Raw genomic sequence first — 20,638 nt, 5'->3', positions numbered from 1 at the left:
CGGTGCAAACTCAATGGGCCGAAGGGCCTCTTCTGCACTGTATTATTCTGTGATTCTGTGACTATAGAGAGTGATTAATGGGGAATGAGTCTGATATTAGAGACTGAGGGGTATTATAGAGAGTGATTAATGGAGAATGAGTCTGATATTAGAGACTGAGGGGTATTATAGAGAGTGATTAATGGAGAATGAGTCTGATATTAGAGACTGAGGGGTATTATAGAGAGTGATTAATGGAGAATGAGTCTGATATTAGAGACTGAGGGGTATTATAGAGAGTGATTAATGGAGAATGAGTCTGATATTAGAGACTGAGGGGTATTATAGAGAGTGATTAATGGAGAATGAGTCTGATATTAGAGACTGAGGGGTATTATAGAGAGTGATTAATGGAGAATGAGTCTGATATTACAGACTGAGGGGTATTATAGAGAGTGATTAATGGAGAATGAGTCTGATATTAGAGACTGAGGGGTATTATAGAGAGTGATTAATGGGGAATGAGTCTGATATTAGAGACTGAGGGGTATTATAGAGAGTGATTAATGGAGAATGAGTCTGATATTAGAGACTGAGGGGTATTATAGAGAGTGATTAATGGAGAATGAGTCTGATATTAGAGACTGAGGGGTATTATAGAGAGTGATTAATGGGGAATGAGTCTGATATTAGAGACTGAGGGGTATTATAGAGTGTGATTAATGGAGAATGAGTCTGATATTACAGACTGAGGGGTATTATAGAGAGAGATTAATGGGGAATGAGTCTGATATTAGAGACTGAGGGGTATTATAGAGAGTGATTAATGGGGAATGAGTCTGATATTAGAGACTGAGGGGTATTATGGAGAGTGATTAATGGGGAATGAGTCTGATATTAGAGACTGAGGGGTATTATAGAGTGTGATTAATGGAGAATGAGTCTGATATTAGAGACTGAGGGGTATTATAGAGAGTGATTAATGGAGAATGAGTCTGATATTAGAGACTGAGGGGTATTATAGAGTGTGATTAATGGAGAATGAGTCTGATTTTAGAGACTGAGGGGTATTATAGAGTGTGATTAATGGAGAATGAGTCTGATATTAGAGACTGAGGGGTATTATAGAGAGTGATTAATGGAGAATGAGTCTGATATTAGAGACTGAGGGGTATTATGGAGAGTGATTAATGGGGAATGAGTCTGATATTAGAGACTGAGGGGTATTATAGAGTGTGATTAATGGAGAATGAGTCTGATATTAGAGACTGAGGGGTATTATAGAGTGTGATTAATGGAGAATGAGTCTGATATTAGAGACTGAGGGGTATTATAGAGAGTGATTAATGGAGAATGAGTCTGATATTAGAGACTGAGGGGTATTATAGAGAGTGATTAATGGAGAATGAGTCTGATATTAGAGACTGAGGGGTATTATAGAGAGTGATTAATGGAGAATGAGTCTGATATTAAACACTATTATAGAGAGTAGTTAAATGGGAATGAGGGAGACTGAATAGAAAGATTGTTAAATTTACCTGATAGTACTTTCCTGTGAATTGAGGGATGATAACCATGATTGGAATCCCAATGAGTGTACAGATGGTGAGTTTACAGGACAGGCTGAACATGAAAGTCAGGAGACAGAGGGCCCGCATCAGATTCCACATCAGCATATTTATCTCTGTTAATGACTCACTCATAGTGTTTGTATCCATGGTGATGCGTGATGTGATGTCACCTGGGCAACACAGAAATAAATATCATCAAAATGATTTTGCTATTTGACCATAATATCAGGTGAACTGCCTGCTTTAAACATCTGTGATTCCATAATACCTGAGGGAGGAAATATTTATTCCTTATATCCAGATAAATTCTGTAATAAAGGCAGACATGAACATAACCAGTTCTCTTTGCCCAGTTTTCATCTCAGTGCAATACTCTCTGTCTATAATTCCACATTGAGAGTTACTGTGGCTCACTTTCTCTCAGGGCACTGTCTGTCTCTATCTCACTCCTTCCCACCACACCCCCCCCCCCCCCCACTCCCCACCCCCCACACTCCACTCTGGCGTATGTCTCCGTCTCTCTCTAATTCTGTCCCCATATCTGTCTCACACTCTCTCCTCACTTGGGCTCTGACACACTTCTCTTACCTGTATGCACAGTGTCAAACAAGTCAATCTCTTGTCGCACCACGGATCGAAACACAGAGCTCTGGATACGAGTGTGGATTCCCATCATTGTAACATTATAGATACAGTCACAGATAAACTCTGTGAAAGCACTGGGTGAGACAAAGAAACAAGAATCACTGTGGTCACAAACACTGCACTGTGTGAGACAAAGAAACAAGAATCACTGGGGTAACAAACACTGCACTGTGTGTGATAGAGAAACAGGAATCACTGGGGTAACAAACACTGCACTGAGTGAGAAACAGGAATCACTGGGGTAACAAACACTGCACTGTGTGAGAAACAGGAATCACTGGGTAAGAAACACTGCACTGTGTGAGAGACAGGAATCACTGGGGTAACAAACACTGCACTGTGTGAGATACAGGAATCACTGGGGTAACAAACACTGCACTGTGTGAGAAACAGGAATCACTGGGTAAGAAACACTGCACTGTGTGGGACAGAGAAACAGGAATCACTGCAGTAACAAACACTGCACTGTGTGAGAAACAGGAATCACTGGGGTAACAAACACTGCACTGTGTGAGAAACAGGAATCACTGGGGTAACAAACACTGCAGTGTGTGAGAAATAGGAATCACTGGGGTAACAAACACTGCACTGTGTGAGAAACAGGAATCACTGGAGTAACAAACACTGCACTGTGTGAGAAACAGGAATCACTGGAGTAACAAACACTGCACTGTGTGGGAAATAGGAATCACTGCAGTAACAAACACTGCACTGTGTGAGAAACAGGAATCACTGGGGTAACAAACACTGCACTGTGTGAGAAACAGGAATCACTAGGGTAACAAACACTGCACTGTGTGAGAAATAGGAATCACTGGGGTAACAAACACTGCACTGTGTGAGAAACAGGAATCACTGGAGTAACAAACACTGCACTGTGTGAGAAACAGGAATCACTGGGTAAGAAACACTGCACTGTGTGGGACAGAGAAACAGGAATCACTGCAGTAACAAACACTGCACTGTGTGAGAAACAGGAATCACTGGGGTAACAAACACTGCACTGTGTGAGAAACAGGAATCACTGGAGTAACAAACACTGCAGTGGACAATGTGGAACATTTCTCATACCTTTGGAGGTTCCTCTCAGCAAGGACAGACGATGGAACTCAGCATCGCCTCCATTGTGCCAGCGCAGCCTTCGGTCGTGTGTGGAAAAAAGGGTTTGACGACAAAGGCCTCAAACCTGGCAGCAAGTTCATGGTCTAAAGGGCCGCAGTGTTACCTGCCCTCCTGTATACATCGGAAACATGGACACTATACAGCAGACATCTCAAAGTCCCGCAGAGATATCATCAGCGGTGCCTCTTCAGGATCCTGCAAATTCAGTGGCAGGACAGATGCTCCAATATCAGTGTCCTCTCTCAGGCCAACTTTCCCAGTATCCAGACACTGGTCATTGCTCGTCAGTTACACTGGGCAGGCCACATCGCCCACACGCCTGACATAAGACTCCCAAAACAAGCTTTCTACTCCAAGCTCCGTCATGGCAAGAGGCTACCAGGAAGGCAGAGGAAACATTACAAGGATGTCCTGAAAGCCTCCCTGAAAAAAGTGTGACATCTCCATTGATTCATGGGAATCTCTTGCCCGAAACCGCTCAAAATGGAGAAGAATCATCTGTGAAGGTGTCAGCCTGTTTGAACAACGTCGACATGCCCAGGCAGCGACCAAGTGTAAACAGTGGATAAAGCACTCGGAAATTCGAGCACCCCATTCACTCGCCTCACCAAACACCACCTACCCCACCTGTGGCAGTGTGTGCGAATCCAGAATTGGACTATGCAATTACCTGAGGACCCAGAACCCTGGAGTGGAAGAAAGTCATCCTTGTTCGCGGGGGACTGCCTAACAGAGAGAGTGTGAGGGACAGAGAAACAGGAATCACTGGGGTAACTCACACTGCACTGTGTGAGAAACAGGAATCACTGGGGTAACAAACACTGCGCTGTGTGAGAAACAGGAATCACTGGGGTAACAAACACGACACTGTGTGAGAAACAGGAATCACTCGGGTAACACACACTGCACTGTGTGAGAAACAGGAATCACTGGGGTAACAAACACTGCACTGTGTGAGAAACAGGAATCACTCAGGTCACACACACTGCACTGTGTGAGAAACAGGAATCACTGGGGTAACAAACTGCACTGTGTGAGAAACAGGAATCACTGGGGTAACAATCACTACACTGTGTGAGAAACAGGAATCACTGGGGTAACAAACACTGCACTGTGTGAGAAACAGGAATCACTGGGGGAACAAACACTGCACTGTGTGAGAAACAGGAATCACTGGGGTAACAAACACTACACTGTGTGAGAAACAGGAATCACTGGGGTAACAAACACTGCACTGTGTGAGAAACAGGAATCACTGGGGTAACAAACACTGCACTGTGTGAGAAACAGGAATCACTGGGGTAACAAACACTGCACTGTGTGAGAAACAGGAACCACTCGGGTAACAAACACTGCACTGTGTGAGAAACAGGAATCACTGGGGTAACAAACACTACACTGTGTGAGAAACAGAAATCACTGGGGTAACAAACTGCACTGTGTGAGAAACAGGAATCACTAGGGTAACAAACACTGCACTGTGTGAGAAACAGGAATCACTGGGGTAACAAACACTGCACTGTGTGAGAAACAGGAATCACTGGGGTAACAAACACTGCACTGTGTGAGAAACAGGAACCACTCGGGTAACAAACACTGCACTGTGTGAGAAACAGGAATCACTGGGGTAACAAACACTGCACTGTGTGAGAAACAGGAATCACTGGGGTAACAAACACTACACTGTGTGAGAAACAGGAATCACTGGGGTAACAAACACTGCACTGTGTGAGAAACAGGAATCACTAGGGTAACCATCACTACACTGTGTGAGAAACAGGAACCACTCGGGTAACAAACACTGCACTGTGTGAGAAACAGGAATCACTGGGGTAACACACACTGTACTGTGTGAGAAACAGGAATCACTGGGGTAACACACACTGCACTGTGTGAGAAACAGGAATCACTGGGGTAACACACACTGCACTGTGTGAGAAACAGGAATCACTGGGGTAACAAACACTGCACTGTGTGAGAAACAGAAATCACTGGGGTAACAAACACTGCACTGTGTGAGAAACAGGAATCACTGGGGTAACACACACTGCACTGTGTGAGAAACAGGAATCACTGGGGTAACAAACACTGCACTGTGTGAGAAACAGGAATCACTGGGGTAACACACACTGCACTGTGTGAGAAACAGGAATCACTGGGGTAACACACACTGCACTGTGTGAGAAACAGGAATCACTGGGGTAACAAACACTGCACTGTGTGAGAAACAGAAATCACTGGGGTAACAAACACTGCACTGTGTGAGAAACAGGAATCACTGGGGTAACACACACTGCACTGTGTGAGAAACAGGAATCACTGGGGTAACAAATACTGCACTGTGTGAGAAACAGGAATCACTGGGTAAGAAACACTGCACTGTGTGGGACAGAGAAACAGGAATCACTGCAGTAACAAACACTGCACTGTGTGAGAAACAGGAATCAGTGGAGTAACAAACACTGCACTGTGTGAGAAACAGGAATCACTGGGGTAACAAACACTGCACTGTGTGAGAAACAGGAATCACTGGAGTAACAAACACTGCAGTGGACAATGTGGAACATTTCTCATACCTTGGGAGGTTCCTCTCAGCAAGGACAGACGATGGAACTCAGCATCGCCTCCATTGTGCCAGCGCAGCCTTCGGTCGTGTGTGGAAAAAAGGGTTTGACGACAAAGGCCTCAAACCTGGCAGCAAGCTCATGGTCTAAAGGGCCGCAGTGTTACCTGCCCTCCTGTATACATCGGAAACATGGACACTATACAGCAGACATCTCAAAGTCCCGCAGAGATATCATCAGCGGTGCCTCTTCAGGATCCTGCAAATTCAGTGGCAGGACAGATGCTCCAATATCAGTGTCCTCTCTCAGGCCAACTTTCCCAGTATCCAGACACTGGTCATTGCTCGTCAGTTACACTGGGCAGGCCACATCGCCCACACGCCTGACATAAGACTCCCAAAACAAGCTTTCTACTCCAAGCTCCGTCATGGCAAGAGGCTACCAGGAAGGCAGAGGAAACATTACAAGGATGTCCTGAAAGCCTCCCTGAAAAAAGTGTGACATCTCCATTGATTCATGGGAATCTCTTGCCCGAAACCGCTCAAAATGGAGAAGAATCATCTGTGAAGGTGTCAGCCTGTTTGAACAACGTCGACATGCCCAGGCAGCGACTAAGTGTAAACAGTGGATAAAGCACTCGGAAATTCGAGCACCCCATTCACTCGCCTCACCAAACACCACCTACCCCACCTGTGGCAGTGTGTGCGAATCCAGAATTGGACTATGCAATTACCTGAGGACCCAGAACCCTGGAGTGGAAGAAAGTCATCCTTGTTCGCGGGGGACTGCCTAACAGAGAGAGTGTGAGGGACAGAGAAACAGGAATCACTGGGGTAACTCACACTGCACTGTGTGAGAAACAGGAATCACTGGGGTAACAAACACTGCGCTGTGTGAGAAACAGGAATCACTGGGGTAACAAACACGACACTGTGTGAGAAACAGGAATCACTCGGGTAACACACACTGCACTGTGTGAGAAACAGGAATCACTGGGGTAACAAACACTGCACTGTGTGAGAAACAGGAATCACTCAGGTCACACACACTGCACTGTGTGAGAAACAGGAATCACTGGGGTAACAAACTGCACTGTGTGAGAAACAGGAATCACTGGGGTAACAATCACTACACTGTGTGAGAAACAGGAATCACTGGGGTAACAAACACTGCACTGTGTGAGAAACAGGAATCACTGGGGGAACAAACACTGCACTGTGTGAGAAACAGGAATCACTGGGGTAACAAACACTACACTGTGTGAGAAACAGGAATCACTGGGGTAACAAACACTGCACTGTGTGAGAAACAGGAATCACTGGGGTAACAAACACTGCACTGTGTGAGAAACAGGAATCACTGGGGTAACAAACACTGCACTGTGTGAGAAACAGGAACCACTCGGGTAACAAACACTGCACTGTGTGAGAAACAGGAATCACTGGGGTAACAAACACTACACTGTGTGAGAAACAGAAATCACTGGGGTAACAAACTGCACTGTGTGAGAAACAGGAATCACTAGGGTAACAAACACTGCACTGTGTGAGAAACAGGAATCACTGGGGTAACAAACACTGCACTGTGTGAGAAACAGGAATCACTGGGGTAACAAACACTGCACTGTGTGAGAAACAGGAACCACTCGGGTAACAAACACTGCACTGTGTGAGAAACAGGAATCACTGGGGTAACAAACACTGCACTGTGTGAGAAACAGGAATCACTGGGGTAACAAACACTACACTGTGTGAGAAACAGGAATCACTGGGGTAACAAACACTGCACTGTGTGAGAAACAGGAATCACTAGGGTAACCATCACTACACTGTGTGAGAAACAGGAACCACTCGGGTAACAAACACTGCACTGTGTGAGAAACAGGAATCACTGGGGTAACACACACTGTACTGTGTGAGAAACAGGAATCACTGGGGTAACACACACTGCACTGTGTGAGAAACAGGAATCACTGGGGTAACACACACTGCACTGTGTGAGAAACAGGAATCACTGGGGTAACAAACACTGCACTGTGTGAGAAACAGAAATCACTGGGGTAACAAACACTGCACTGTGTGAGAAACAGGAATCACTGGGGTAACACACACTGCACTGTGTGAGAAACAGGAATCACTGGGGTAACAAACACTGCACTGTGTGAGAAACAGGAATCACTGGGGTAACACACACTGCACTGTGTGAGAAACAGGAATCACTGGGGTAACACACACTGCACTGTGTGAGAAACAGGAATCACTGGGGTAACAAACACTGCACTGTGTGAGAAACAGAAATCACTGGGGTAACAAACACTGCACTGTGTGAGAAACAGGAATCACTGGGGTAACACACACTGCACTGTGTGAGAAACAGGAATCACTGGGGTAACAAATACTGCACTGTGTGAGAAACAGCAATCACTGGGGTAACACACTGTACTGTGTGAGAAACAGGAATCACTGGGGTAACACACACTGTACTGTGTGAGAAACAGGAATCACTGGGGTAACAAACACTGCACTGTGTGAGATCGAGAAACAGGAATCACTGGGGTAACAAACACTGCACTGTGTGAGATCGAGAAACAGGAATCACTGGGGTAACAAACACTGCACTGTGTGAGATCGAGAAACAGGAATCACTGTGGTAACAAACACTGCACTGTGTGAGACAAAGAAACACGAATCACTGGGGTAACAAACACAGCACTGTGTGAGGCAGAGAAACAGGAATCAGTGTGTGCACAAGAGCATTACATGTACCTTGCGCTGGTGATCAGGGACATCGCCATGATGGAGTTGGTGAATGCTGATGGGTTATCTTGATTCATCACCCAGTCTGTCATCCGCCCAGTGTAATAGGGTATCGCCATCTCCCCTGGAAACATGGGAAGCAAGACTCTGATCAATAATCACTAATCATCCAGTCAGTTCACAGACCCTTCAGCACACTGAAACAACCCAACCTGTACTTTTAATATAGAGAGACACAGTGCTCGACAGAGACCGAACCAAAGTGTGAGCCCCAAACAGGCACATTAGGAGGGCCAAATGACCTAAGTATTGTTCACAGTGATGGCTTTTAATGTGGTGATGTGGAGAGGTGTCGGGAGGGTATTCCAGAGCTTAGGGTCTCGGCAGCTGAAGGCACGGACACCAATAGTGGAGCGATTAAAATCAGGGATGTTCAAAAGGCCAGGATTAGAGGTGCACAGATATCTCGGAGGGTTTTAGGGCTGGAGGAGATTATAGAGATAGGGAGGGGCGAGGCCTTGGAGGGATTTGAAAACACGGTTGAAAACTGAGGCATTGTTTAACAGGCAGCCAGTGTAGGTCAGTGAGCACAGGGGTGAGAGGGGAATGGGACTCAGTGTGAGTTAGGATACAGGTAGCAGACCTTTGGATGACCTCAAGTTTATGGAGAGTAGAATGTGGGAGAGCAGCCAGGATTGTGTTGGAATAGTCAAGTCAAGAGGTAACGAAGGCATGAATGAGGGTTTCAGCAGCAGATGATCTGAAGTGGGAGCAAAGTTGGGTGATGTTACAGAGGTGGATGTAGGGATCTCAGTGATGGTGCAGATTAGTGGTTAGAAGTTCAGCTCAGGTCGCGTCTTACTAATTTGATTGAGTTTTTTGAGGAAGTGACAAAGATGATTGATGAAGGAAGGGCAGTGGATGTCATCTATATGGACTTTAGTAAAGCCTTTGACAAGGTCCCGCATGGCAGACTGGTACAAAAGGTGAAGTCACATGGGAACAGAGTTGAGCTGGCAAGATAGATACAGAACTGGCTCGGTCATAGAAGACAGAGGGTAGCAGTGGATGGGTGTTTTTCTGAATGGAGGGCTGTGAATAGTGGTGCTCTGCAGGGATCAGTGCTGGGACCTTTGCTGTTTGTAGTATATATAAATGATTTGGAGGAAAATGTAGCTGGTCTGATTAGTAAGTTTGCGGATGACACAAAGGTTGGTGGAGTTGCGGATAGTGATGAGGATTGTCAGAGGATACAGCATCATATAGATCGGTTGGAGACTTGGGCAGAGAAATGGCAGATGGAGTTTAATCCGGACAAATGTGAGGGAATGCATTTTGGAAGGTCTAATGCAGGTGGGAGGTATACAGTAAATGGCAGAACCCTTAGGAGTATTGACAGGCAGAGAGATCTGGGCGTACAGGTCCACAGGTCACTGAAAGTGGCAACGCAGGTGGATAAGGTAGTCAAGAAGGCATACGGCATGCTTGCCTTCATTGGTCGGGGCATAGAGTATAAAAATTGGCAAGTCATGTTGCAGCTGTACAGAACCTTAGTTAGGTCACACTTAGAATATTGTGTGCAATTCTGGTTGCCACACTACCAGAAGGACGTGGAGGCTTTGGAGAGGGTACAGAGGAGGTTTACCAGGATGTTGCCTGGTCTGGAGGGCATTAGCTATGAGGAGAGGTTGGAAAAACTCGGATTGTTTTCACTGGAACGACGGAGGTGGAGGGGCGACATGATAAAGGTTTACAAAGTTATGAGTGGCATGGACAGAGTGGATAATCAGAAGCTTTTTCCCAGGGTGGAAGAGTCAGTTACTAGGGGACATAGGTTTAAGGTGCGAGGGGCATAGTTTAGAGGGGATGTGCGAGGCAATTTCTTTACACAGAGGGTGGTGAGTGCCTGGAACTTGCTGCCAGGGGAGGTGGTGGAAGCAGATACGATCGCGACGTTTAAGAGACATCTTGACAAATACATGAATAGGATGGGAATAGAGGGATACGGTCCCCGGAAGTGCAGAAGGTGTTAGTTTAGGCAGGCATCAAGATCGGCGCAGGCTTGGTGGGCTGAATGGCCTGTTCCTGTGCGGTACTGTTCTTTGTTCTTTGTTCAGGGTCAAATACGACACCAAGGTTGCAAATGGTCAGACAGTGGCCTGATAGGGGGATGGAGACGATGTTTTGAGCCCTCTTTGAATGGATGTTAAACTACCAGACCCATTCTCCTGTCCTCTCCATCCACCCTGTCTGTATTCTGACCCTTGACCCCCACCTGACCCTTCAACCATCATCCAACACCCACCCATCCTGTCCATTTCATGACCCGCCCTGACCCCCAAGCTCCACTTAATGGCCGTGCCCATCCCCCACACCATCCACCACTCGGTGCCCAGTCAGCAATGCCAGTGCCAACCTTACCCAAAGTTGACAGGACCAGGAAGACGGCCGCGAGGAGGAAGTGGCCAATATCCGGCTTCATATAGGACAGCAGTCTGGCCAAGGTGGCCCCTGACTTCGCCTCCTCCGCTGAGTCCTTCCTCAGGGAATGTGGGAGAAAGTGCTGGCAAAGGATGAAGGCCAGGCCTGTGGTGCCATAGTTGAGGGCCAGCGCACTCCAGCTGTGGGGTCCGTGCAGGAGCTCGTCGGAGGGAGAATGAGCGGCCAATGTCAGGCTGACGTACACTGGAGTGAGCAGGCAGGAGATGTTCAGCATCAAGTACAGCTCCTTCGGCCGAAGCCAAGCCGGGAGCCCAGATAGCCAGCGGGTGAAGGCTTGGAGTGAGGCAGACAGTAGACCCCACCGCAGCAGGGAGATGAGCCAGAGCCCCAGCACCGGCTCAGACCGGCCCCATAATTGCAGACAGTGGTTCAGGACCCAGGTGGCAATAACATCCAGCAGGGGCAGATAGATCAGAGAAATGGAAAGAGTCATCTTCAGTCCAGGAGCCAGTACTCAGTCTGAAATAGAGAGAGAGCGAAACCCAAGTTACATACTGCACCTCACAGTTTAACCTGCATTAAATACTGCATCTGAGAGTTTGACCTGGGTTACTAAATTGCACCTCACAGTTTAACCTAGATTGAAAACTGCACTTGGGGTCTAACCTGGGTTAAATACTGCACCTCGGGGGTTTCACCTGGATTAAATACTGCATCTCGGGGTTTAACCTGGTTAAATACCGCACCTTGGGGTTTTTCCTGGATTAAAGACTGCACCTAGGGGTTTCACCTGGGTTAAATCTTGCACCTCAGGGTTTAACCTGGATTAAATACTGCATCTCGGGGTTTAACCTGGTTAAATACCGCACCTTGGGGTTTAACCTGGATTAAATACTGCACCTAGGGGTTTCACCTGGGTTAAATATTGCACCTCGGGGTTTAACCTGGGTTAAATGCCACACCTTGGGGTTTAACCTGGGTTAAATACTGCACCTGCGGGTTTAACCTGGATAAACATAGAAACACAGAAAAATAGGAGCAGGTGTAGGCCATTCGGCCCTTCGAGCCTGCTCTGCCATTCAATACGATCATGGCTGATCATCCAACCTCAGTACCCCGTTCCCACTTTCTCCCCGTATCCCTTGATTCCTTTAACCCCAAGAACTATATCTAACTCTTTCTTGAATATATTTAATGATTTGGCCTCAACTGCTTTCCATGGTAGAGAATTCCACAGGTTCACCACTCACTGGGTGAAGAAATCCCTCCTCATCTCAGTCCTAAATGGCTTACCCCTTATCCTTAGACCCCTCGTCCAGGAATCCCCCGCCATCGGGAACATCCTTCCTGTATCTAGTCTGTCCAGTCCTGTTAGAATTTTGTAGGTTTCTATGAGATACCCTCTCATTCTTCTAAACTCTAGCGAATACAAGCCTAATCGACCCAATCTCTCTTCATACATCAGTCCTGCCATCCCAGGGATCAGTCTGGTGAACCTTCGCTGCACTCCCTCCATAGCAAGAACATCCTTCCTCAGATAAGGAGACCAAAACAGCACACAATATTCCAGGTGCGGCCTCACCAAGCCCTTGTATAATTGTAGCAAGACATCATTGCTCCTGTACTCGAATACTCTCACTATGAAGGCCAACATACCATTTGCCTTCTTAACTGCCTGCTGCACCTGCATGCTTACTTTCAGCGACTGGTGCACAAGGACACTCAGGTCTCGCTGCACCTCCCCCTTTCCCAATCTATCACCATTCAGATAATAATCTGCCTTTCTGTTTTACCACCAATGTGGATAACCTCACATTTATCCACATTATACTGCATCTGCCATGTATTTGCCCACTCACTCAACTTGTCCAAATCACACTGGAGTTTCTCTGCACCCTCCTCACTGCTCACACTCCCACCCAGTTTTGTGTCGTCTGCAAACTTGAATATATTCCATTTAATACCCTCATCTATATCATTAATATATATTGTGAATCGCTGGGGTCCTAGCACTGATCCCTGCAGTACCCCATAGTCACTGCCTACCACTCAGAAAAAGACCCATTTATTCCTACTCTTTGTTTTCTGTCTGCCAACCAGTTCTCTATCCATGTCAGTACCTTACCCCAATCCCATGTGCTCTAATTTTGCACACTAATCTCTTATGTGGGACCTTATCGAAAGCCTTCTGAAAGTCCAAATACACCACATCCACTGGTTCTCCCTTACTATTCTACTAGTTACATCCTCAAAAAATTCCAGTCGATTTGTCAAGCATGATTTCCCTTTCGTAAATCCATGTTAACTTTGTCTGATGCTGCCTTTGTTTTCTAAATGCTCTGCTATTACATCTTTTATAATGGACTCTAGCATTTTACCCACTACTGATGTCAGGTTAACTGGTCTATAATTCCCTGTTTTCTCTCTACCTCCTTTTTTAAATAGTGGGGTTACATTAGCTACCCTCCAATCTGTTGGAACTGTTCCAGAGTCTATAGAATTTTGAAAAATGACCAGCAATGCATCAACTATTTCTGGGGCCACTTACTTAAGTACTCTGGAATGTAGATTATCAGGCCCTGGGGATTTATCGGCCTTCAATCCCATCAATTTCCCGAACACCATTTCCCTACTGATACTGATTTAATACAGTTCCTCGTTCTCACTAGACCCTATGTTCCCCAACATTTCTGGGAGGTAATTCGTGTCCTCCTTTGTGAAGACAGAACCAAAGTATGTATTTAATTGGTCTGCCATTTCTTTGTTCCCCATTATAAATTCCCCCGTTTCTGATTGTAAGGGACCCACATTTGTCTACACTAATCTTTTTCTCTTCACATATCTATAGGAGCTCTTACAGTCAGATTTTATGTTCTCTGCAAGCTTACTCTCAGACTCTATTTCCCCTTCTTAATCAATCCCTTTGTCCTCCTTTGCTGAATTCTAAACTGCTCCCAATCCTCAAGTTTGCTGCTTGTTCTGGCCATTTTATATTTCTCCTCCTTGGATCTAATACTATCCCGAGTTTCTTTTGTAAGCCACGGTTGAGCTACCCTTCCTGTTTTATTTTTGCTGTCAGGAATGAACAATTGCTGTAATTCATCCATGTGCTCTTTCAATGCTAGCCATTGCCTATCCACTGTCAACCCTTTAAGTAACGTTTCCCAATCTATCATAGCCAACTTGTGCCTCATACCTTCATAGTTTCCTTTATTTAGATTCAGGACCCTAGTCTTGGAATCAACTCTCTCACTCTCCATCTTAATGAAGAATTCTATCATGTTATGGTCGCTCTTCCCCAAGGAACCCCACATAACAAAATTGCTAACTAATCCTTTCTCATTATACAATACCCAGTCTAGGATGGCCTGTTCTTGAGTTGGTTCCTGAACGTATTGGTCCAAAAAGCCATCATGTACACACTCCAGGAATTCCTCCGCTGCAATATTATTGCTAATTTGGTTTGCCCAATTTATATGTAGATGAAAGTCACCCATAATTACAGTTGCACCCTTATTGTTTGCATCTCTAATTTCCTGTTTAATGCCACCCTCTACATCACCACTGCAGTTTGGGGCTCTATATACAACCCAAACCAAAGTTTTCTGTCCCTTGGTGTTTCTTAGCTCCACCCATACAGATTCCACATCAGGATTCTCTGAGCTAATATCTTTCCTCACTATTGTATTGTTTTCCTCTTTTACTAACAACGCTACTCCACCTCTTTCCCTTTTTGCCTGTCCTTCCTAAATATTGAATACCCTTGGATGTTCAGTTCCCATCCTTGATCACCCTGCAGCCATGTCTCCATAATCGCCACTATATCGTATCCATTTACATCTATTTGTGCAGTTAATTCACCTACCTTATTGCGAATACTCCGTGCATTGAGATACAATGCCTTTAGGCTTGTCTTTTTCACATTCTTAGTCATCTTAGCATTATTTCGCACTATGGCCCTATTTGTTTCTTGCCCTTGATTTCTATGCCTTCCACTTTTGGCTTTTTGTTTCCTGTCTTTCGTTTCTATCCTTGTTTCCTCCTCCTCAGTCTCCCCGCTCAGGTTCCCACTCCCCTGCCATTCTAGTTTAAATCCTTTCCAACAGCACTAGCAAATGCCCCCCAAGGATATCAGTTCCGGTCCTGCCTGGGTGTAACCCATCCCGCTTGTACAGCTCCCACCTTCCCCAGAACGGGTCCCGATGTCCCAGGAATCTAAATTCCTCCCTCCTGCACCATTTCTCCAGCCACGCATTCATCTGGTCTGTTCTCCTGTTCCAATACTCACGTGGCACAGGACGTAATCCTGAGATTACTACCTTTGAGGTCCTACTTTTTAATTTAGCATTTTAACTCCTTAAATTCATCTTGCAGGACCTCATCCCTTTTTCTACCTATGTCGTTGGTACCGATATGTACCATAACCATTGGCTGTTCATCCTCCTCCTTCAGAATGTCCTGCAGCCGCTCTGACATATCCTTGACCCTAGCACCAGGGAGGCAACATACCATCCTGTCATCTCGTTTGCGGCCACAGTAACTCCTGTCTATTCCCCTTACAACTGAATCTCCTATCACTATGGCTCTTCCAGTCTTTTCCCCCCTGCTGGTGCCACGAGCTTGGCTGTTGCTGCTTTTCCCTGGGAGGCCATCCCCCCCAACAGTATTCAAAGTGGTATATCTGTTTGAGAGGGGGATGGCCACAGGGGACTCCTGCACTACCTGCCTGCACCTACTACTCTGCCTGGCGGTCACCCATCCCTTTACTGCCTGTGCAGCCATTACCTGCGGTGCGACCACCTCGCTAAACATGCTATCCACAACGTCCTCAGCATCGCGAATGCTCCACAATGAATCCAACCACAGCTCCAGCTCCGTAATGCTGGTAGCCAGTAGCTGCAGATGGATACACTTCCTGCACTCATGGTAACCAGGGACACTGGAAGCGTCCCTGATTTCCCACATAGCGCGGGAGGAGCATATCACGGGTGCGAGCTCTCCTGCCATGACCTACCTTTAGATTAATTAGTAACTCCCTTTAATTAAAAAGTGCTAATTAGGCTTGGGGCCTTGTTCTACTCCAAACACTACCCACTACAATCTAAAGTGCTTAATAAAGTACACTAGTTAAAAAAAAACACACTGTCGTAGTACTAACCTTATCACTTATATGATAGGTTTAAAAAAAGAACTTTTCCCTGATTTATTTAAGCTATTTCCAGGCACCAACAGCTGTTGCACACCAACCAATCACCTTGCAGCTTTCCTGTGATGCCACTGTTGACTTTTTTTTTCAAACTCCGGCATGCCTGGATTGCTCTCCGCTCCACTCCCAGAAGGTAAATGACTGGGCCTCGATCCTCGGGCTCAATTTATCCTCTTCTCTCGCTCGGCGTTCTCCCCACAGGTCCGCTCCTCTCCGCTCCACTCCCGGAAGGTAAGTGACTGGGCCTCGATCCTCGGGCTCAATTTATCCTCTTCTCTCGCTCGGCGTTCTCCCCACAGGTCCGCTCCTCTCCGCTCCACTCCCGGAAGGTAAGTGACTGGGCCTCGATCCTCGGGCTCAATTTATCCTCTTCTCTCGCTCGGCGTTCTCCCCACAGGTCCGCTCCTCTCCGCTCCACTCCCGGAAGGTAAGTGACTGGGCCTCGATCCTCGGGCTCAATTTATCCTCTTCTCTCGCTCGGCGTTCTCCCCACAGGTCCACTCCTCTCCGCTCCACTCCCAGAAGGTAAGTGACTGGGCCTCGATCCTCGGGCTCAATTTATCCTCTTCTCTCGCTCGGCGTTCTCCCCACAGGTCCGCTCCTCTCCGCTCCACTCCCAGAAGGTAAGTGCTGCCCCTTGGGGTTTAACCTAGATTAAAAACTGCCCCTTGGGGTTTAACCTAGATTAAAAACTGCCCCTTGAGGTTAAATACTGCACCTCGGGATTTAACCTAGATTAAATATTGCCTCTTGGGGTTTAACCTGGGTTGGATGCTGCACCACAGTGCTTTAACCTGGATTAAAAACAGGAATCACTGGGACACACAAGTTTAGCACTGCACTCAGCAATCCAAATTCAGAAAGAAAGTTGCAGCCAGCTCCTTTCCAACTGAACTGTGTGTTTGACTTGGATCTGTGCCCTGTGTGATACTGTTTCCAACCAGGACAGGTTCATTTCTGCAACCGACAACTTAGGGCAGACAGTAAACCATCTCTGGTTCAATAATCTGGGCTGTGTATGTTATTCTTCGATGTGTACATGGTCCTGGGCAATGTATATTATCAGTGGATTTATACATCTAGCAAAATTAAAGCCAATGGAATTAAAGGGACAGTGTCAGTTTGGATATGGAATTGGCTCAGAGACAGAAAGCAGAGAGTCACCCCGACGAGCAGGATGGTGGCTGGGGGGTAGTATAAAATGGAACGGAAGGCACCGGGAGACCCTCCTGACCCGCTCCTGCTGCCACTTTACGCAGGGCGGCAGCAGCGATAAATGCCCGCCCGCCCCAGGCCAATCCAGACCCTTAAGTGGCCACTTGACATCCACTGAAGGGCCTTCGCCCGCCTCCACACGGATTTTACACACGGCAAGCGGGCGTCCTGGAGCCAGGAGAAGCTGTCTAACGAAACTAGGTGGCTCTCAACGTCCCGGTGGGTGCCCTCATTTTCGGGCACCCTGTGCCTGATCGAGGGCCGCCCCCACTACTCCAGCCACCCTCAACACCCAACACAACCACCCCCCCTCCCAGCAATCAACCACCCTTGCCTCGCGGGGGCCTGAACAATTACCTCTGGCAAGGCAACCAAAACTTACCTTCCTTCCTGGCTCTCAGGCATCTTCTCTTCATGCTGGGCTGCAGTCCCAGCAGTAGCCACCGCTCCCAGTGGCGCTGCTGGGACTAAGAGCTGCTCGTGCGCTGATTGGCTGGCAGATCTATTAGGCGGAACTTCCTACAGCGGGTGGAAGGCCCGCCTCACACCAATTGAAGCCCGGGGACCTGCAAAATGTGGGTCGGATCCCCAGGCGAGGCGGAAGAGGGTTCGCCACCAGCTTTTCAGTCAGTGACTGGCTCCCGTCCGCCCACCGGAAAATTCTGGCCAGTAATGGTGAAGAGTTGTGTTTCAGGCTGGAGGGAAGTATACAGTGGGGTTCCCCAGCAGTCTATATTAGGATCAGTGCTCTTTTTAATCTCATGTCCCGCACACCGGAAGTGCGATGATATAAATTATGGACCAACTCTGAGGAGTTATGAAAAACTGACTTTGTCTTTTAAAAATGAGCCTTTATTGTAAATAGTGAACAATGGTCCAAAATGGCCACCGAAGGAAAGGGGATTGATCCCCTCTGTATTCAAACTGTCTGACAAAGACAAAGGACAAGTCTTCAGAACTAAGAGGTGTCAATAGCACCCCATCCTATAACATTCCAGAACTGAATATTTTTTCTGAAACAAAGAAGTTGTGAAGTAGCCTCGTCCTGGGCCATTGTCTGAGCACATTGGGACAAAAACCAGAATGTCTCCTGTGAAGAAGTGAGAAGTAACACTTAAAAAAAACAGCCTGGTGAGAGAGTCAGAGAGAGAGAGAAGCAGCATCCAGCAGCTTATTTTCCAGCAATCCAGAAGGCATGTGCCCTGCTCTAGAATCCGACATCCACAGTAGACAATAGTAAACCAGAAGTGACCCACCATCTTCCACTGAACTCACAATCAAGAGAAAAATCTACAATTATCTCAGGCCTGCACCCATCAAGAACCTCATTTCCAAGAAAATTCAACAGGTTTGTGATCTCCCCCACACTAAAAATCACTTTCTCTATTGACCCTCTCTCTCTCTCTGGTGTGTTTGTGTGCAAGTGAATGAGTGAGTGGATGAAGTGCCTACAATCTGGGGAGAAGGTATATTGATCCATAAACAACTGATTTTCTGCTTTTAAACCCACAATAAAACCAGTCGCTGTCTGATTATTTGAAAAGTAAAACACCAAGGGATTAAACCCGAATAACAAAACACAAGTGCTGCAGTCAGGTGAGGGTTTGACTAGTGGGAACCACCCACATCTCACCACGTGTCTGCAACAATATACTAATAACCTGGACCCGGCATCATTGAAAAGTTTGCAAATAGCACATAGTGAACAGCATACAGCAAGGTAGTGAACAGTGAGGGGGATAGTAACAGACTCCAGGAGGATATAGACAGACTGGTGAAAGGAGCAGACACATGGCAGATGAAGTTTAACACAGAGAAGTGTGAGGTGAGAATGAGGAGAGGTAATATGAACTAATTGTTACAGTATTAAAGTGGGTTCAAGATCAGAGACACCCGGGGGTGTTTGTACAGGAAATCACTGAAGGTGGCAGGACAAGTCCATTAGGCTGTTAAAAAAGGTTTCTTGTCTTCATAAAGAGAACAATACAAATATAGTCTTGTATACACTATCCCGGACTGTGTACACTATCCCGGACTGTGTACACGATCCCGGACTGTGTACACTATCCCGGACTGTATACACTATCCCGGACTGTGTACACTATCCCGGTCTGTGTACACTATCCCGGACTGTGTACACTATCCCGGACTGTGTACACGATCCCGGACTGTGTACACTATCCCGGACTGTGTACACTATCCCGGACTGTGCATACTATCCCGGACTGTACACACTATCCCAGACTGTGTACACTATCCCAGAATGTGTACACTATCCCGGACTGTACACACTATCCCGGACTGTGTACACTATCCCAGACTGTGTACACTATCCCGGACTGTGTACACTATCCCAGACTGTACATACTATCCCGGACTGTACACACTATCCCGGGCTGTGTACACTATCCCGGACTGTGTACACTATCCCAGACTGTGTACACTATCCCGGACTGTACACACTATCCCAGGCTGTGTACACTATCCCGGACTGTGTACACTATCCCAGACTGTGTACACTATCCCGGACTGTACACACTATCCCGGGCTGTGTACACTATCCCGGACTGTGTACACTATCCTGGACTGTGTACACTATCCTGGACTGTGTGCACTATCCCGGACTGTACACACTATCCCTGCGGTGCTGGAGTGTGAAGATTTCTCCCATTTACTGACCTCTTTCTGGTTGAGTGGAGCTGCTGTCGGTCTCAGCTTCCTCTGAATGGAAACCCAGGGATCAGGAGAGCGGATCCGGCTGTTACAGCGGCTCTGTGCTCAGCTCCGGAGCCGTTCCGGGAATGCAGCCTCTGAATACTGTCTCTGTCTGGTTTTCGGTGCCGGTCTGCCGGGAATCCCCGTGCTCAAACGGCCGCTCCCGCCTCCATCATCACTCAAAGCGAAAGTGAAAACGAACTCACCCGAGAACGGCGCAGAAACACTGTTCAATATATAGACAGAGTGTTCAATATATAGACAGAGTGTTCAATATATAGACAGAGTGTTCAACATATAGAGAGAGTGTTCAACATATAGACAGAGTGTTCAATATATAGAGAGAGTGTTCAACATATAGACAGAGTATTCAATATATAGACAGTGTTCAATATATAGAGAGAGTGTTCAACATATAGACAG

At 46.7% G+C, this 20,638-nt stretch overlaps 1 protein-coding gene across 7 annotated transcripts in view; it reads right to left on the bottom strand.

The window, feature by feature from the left end:
- The window catches only part of LOC137345664 (ABC-type oligopeptide transporter ABCB9-like), a 183,868-nt gene extending 163,432 nt beyond the window's left edge, over positions 1-20,436 (bottom strand). For all 7 annotated transcript variants that reach the window (XR_010968604.1, XR_010968603.1, XR_010968602.1 and 4 more), the window contains exons 1-5: positions 20,180-20,436; positions 11,059-11,598; positions 8,647-8,761; positions 2,139-2,269; positions 1,518-1,720 (exon numbers count right to left, since the gene is read on the bottom strand). Coding sequence is in view for 1 of the 7 variants with exons in the window: in XM_068008924.1 (XP_067865025.1) it covers positions 1,518-1,720; positions 2,139-2,269; positions 8,647-8,761; positions 11,059-11,572 (963 nt within the window). In the remaining 6 variants the exon portion in view is untranslated. The remainder of the gene's footprint in view (positions 1-1,517; positions 1,721-2,138; positions 2,270-8,646; positions 8,762-11,058; positions 11,599-20,179) is intronic.
- Between the last annotated feature and the right edge of the window lie 202 nt (positions 20,437-20,638).

This window comes from Heterodontus francisci, chromosome 29 (assembly GCF_036365525.1).
Source record: "Heterodontus francisci isolate sHetFra1 chromosome 29, sHetFra1.hap1, whole genome shotgun sequence".
Classification (NCBI taxonomy): domain Eukaryota; kingdom Metazoa; phylum Chordata; class Chondrichthyes; order Heterodontiformes; family Heterodontidae; genus Heterodontus; species Heterodontus francisci.
This window is presented reverse-complemented; position numbering and strand designations above follow the sequence as displayed.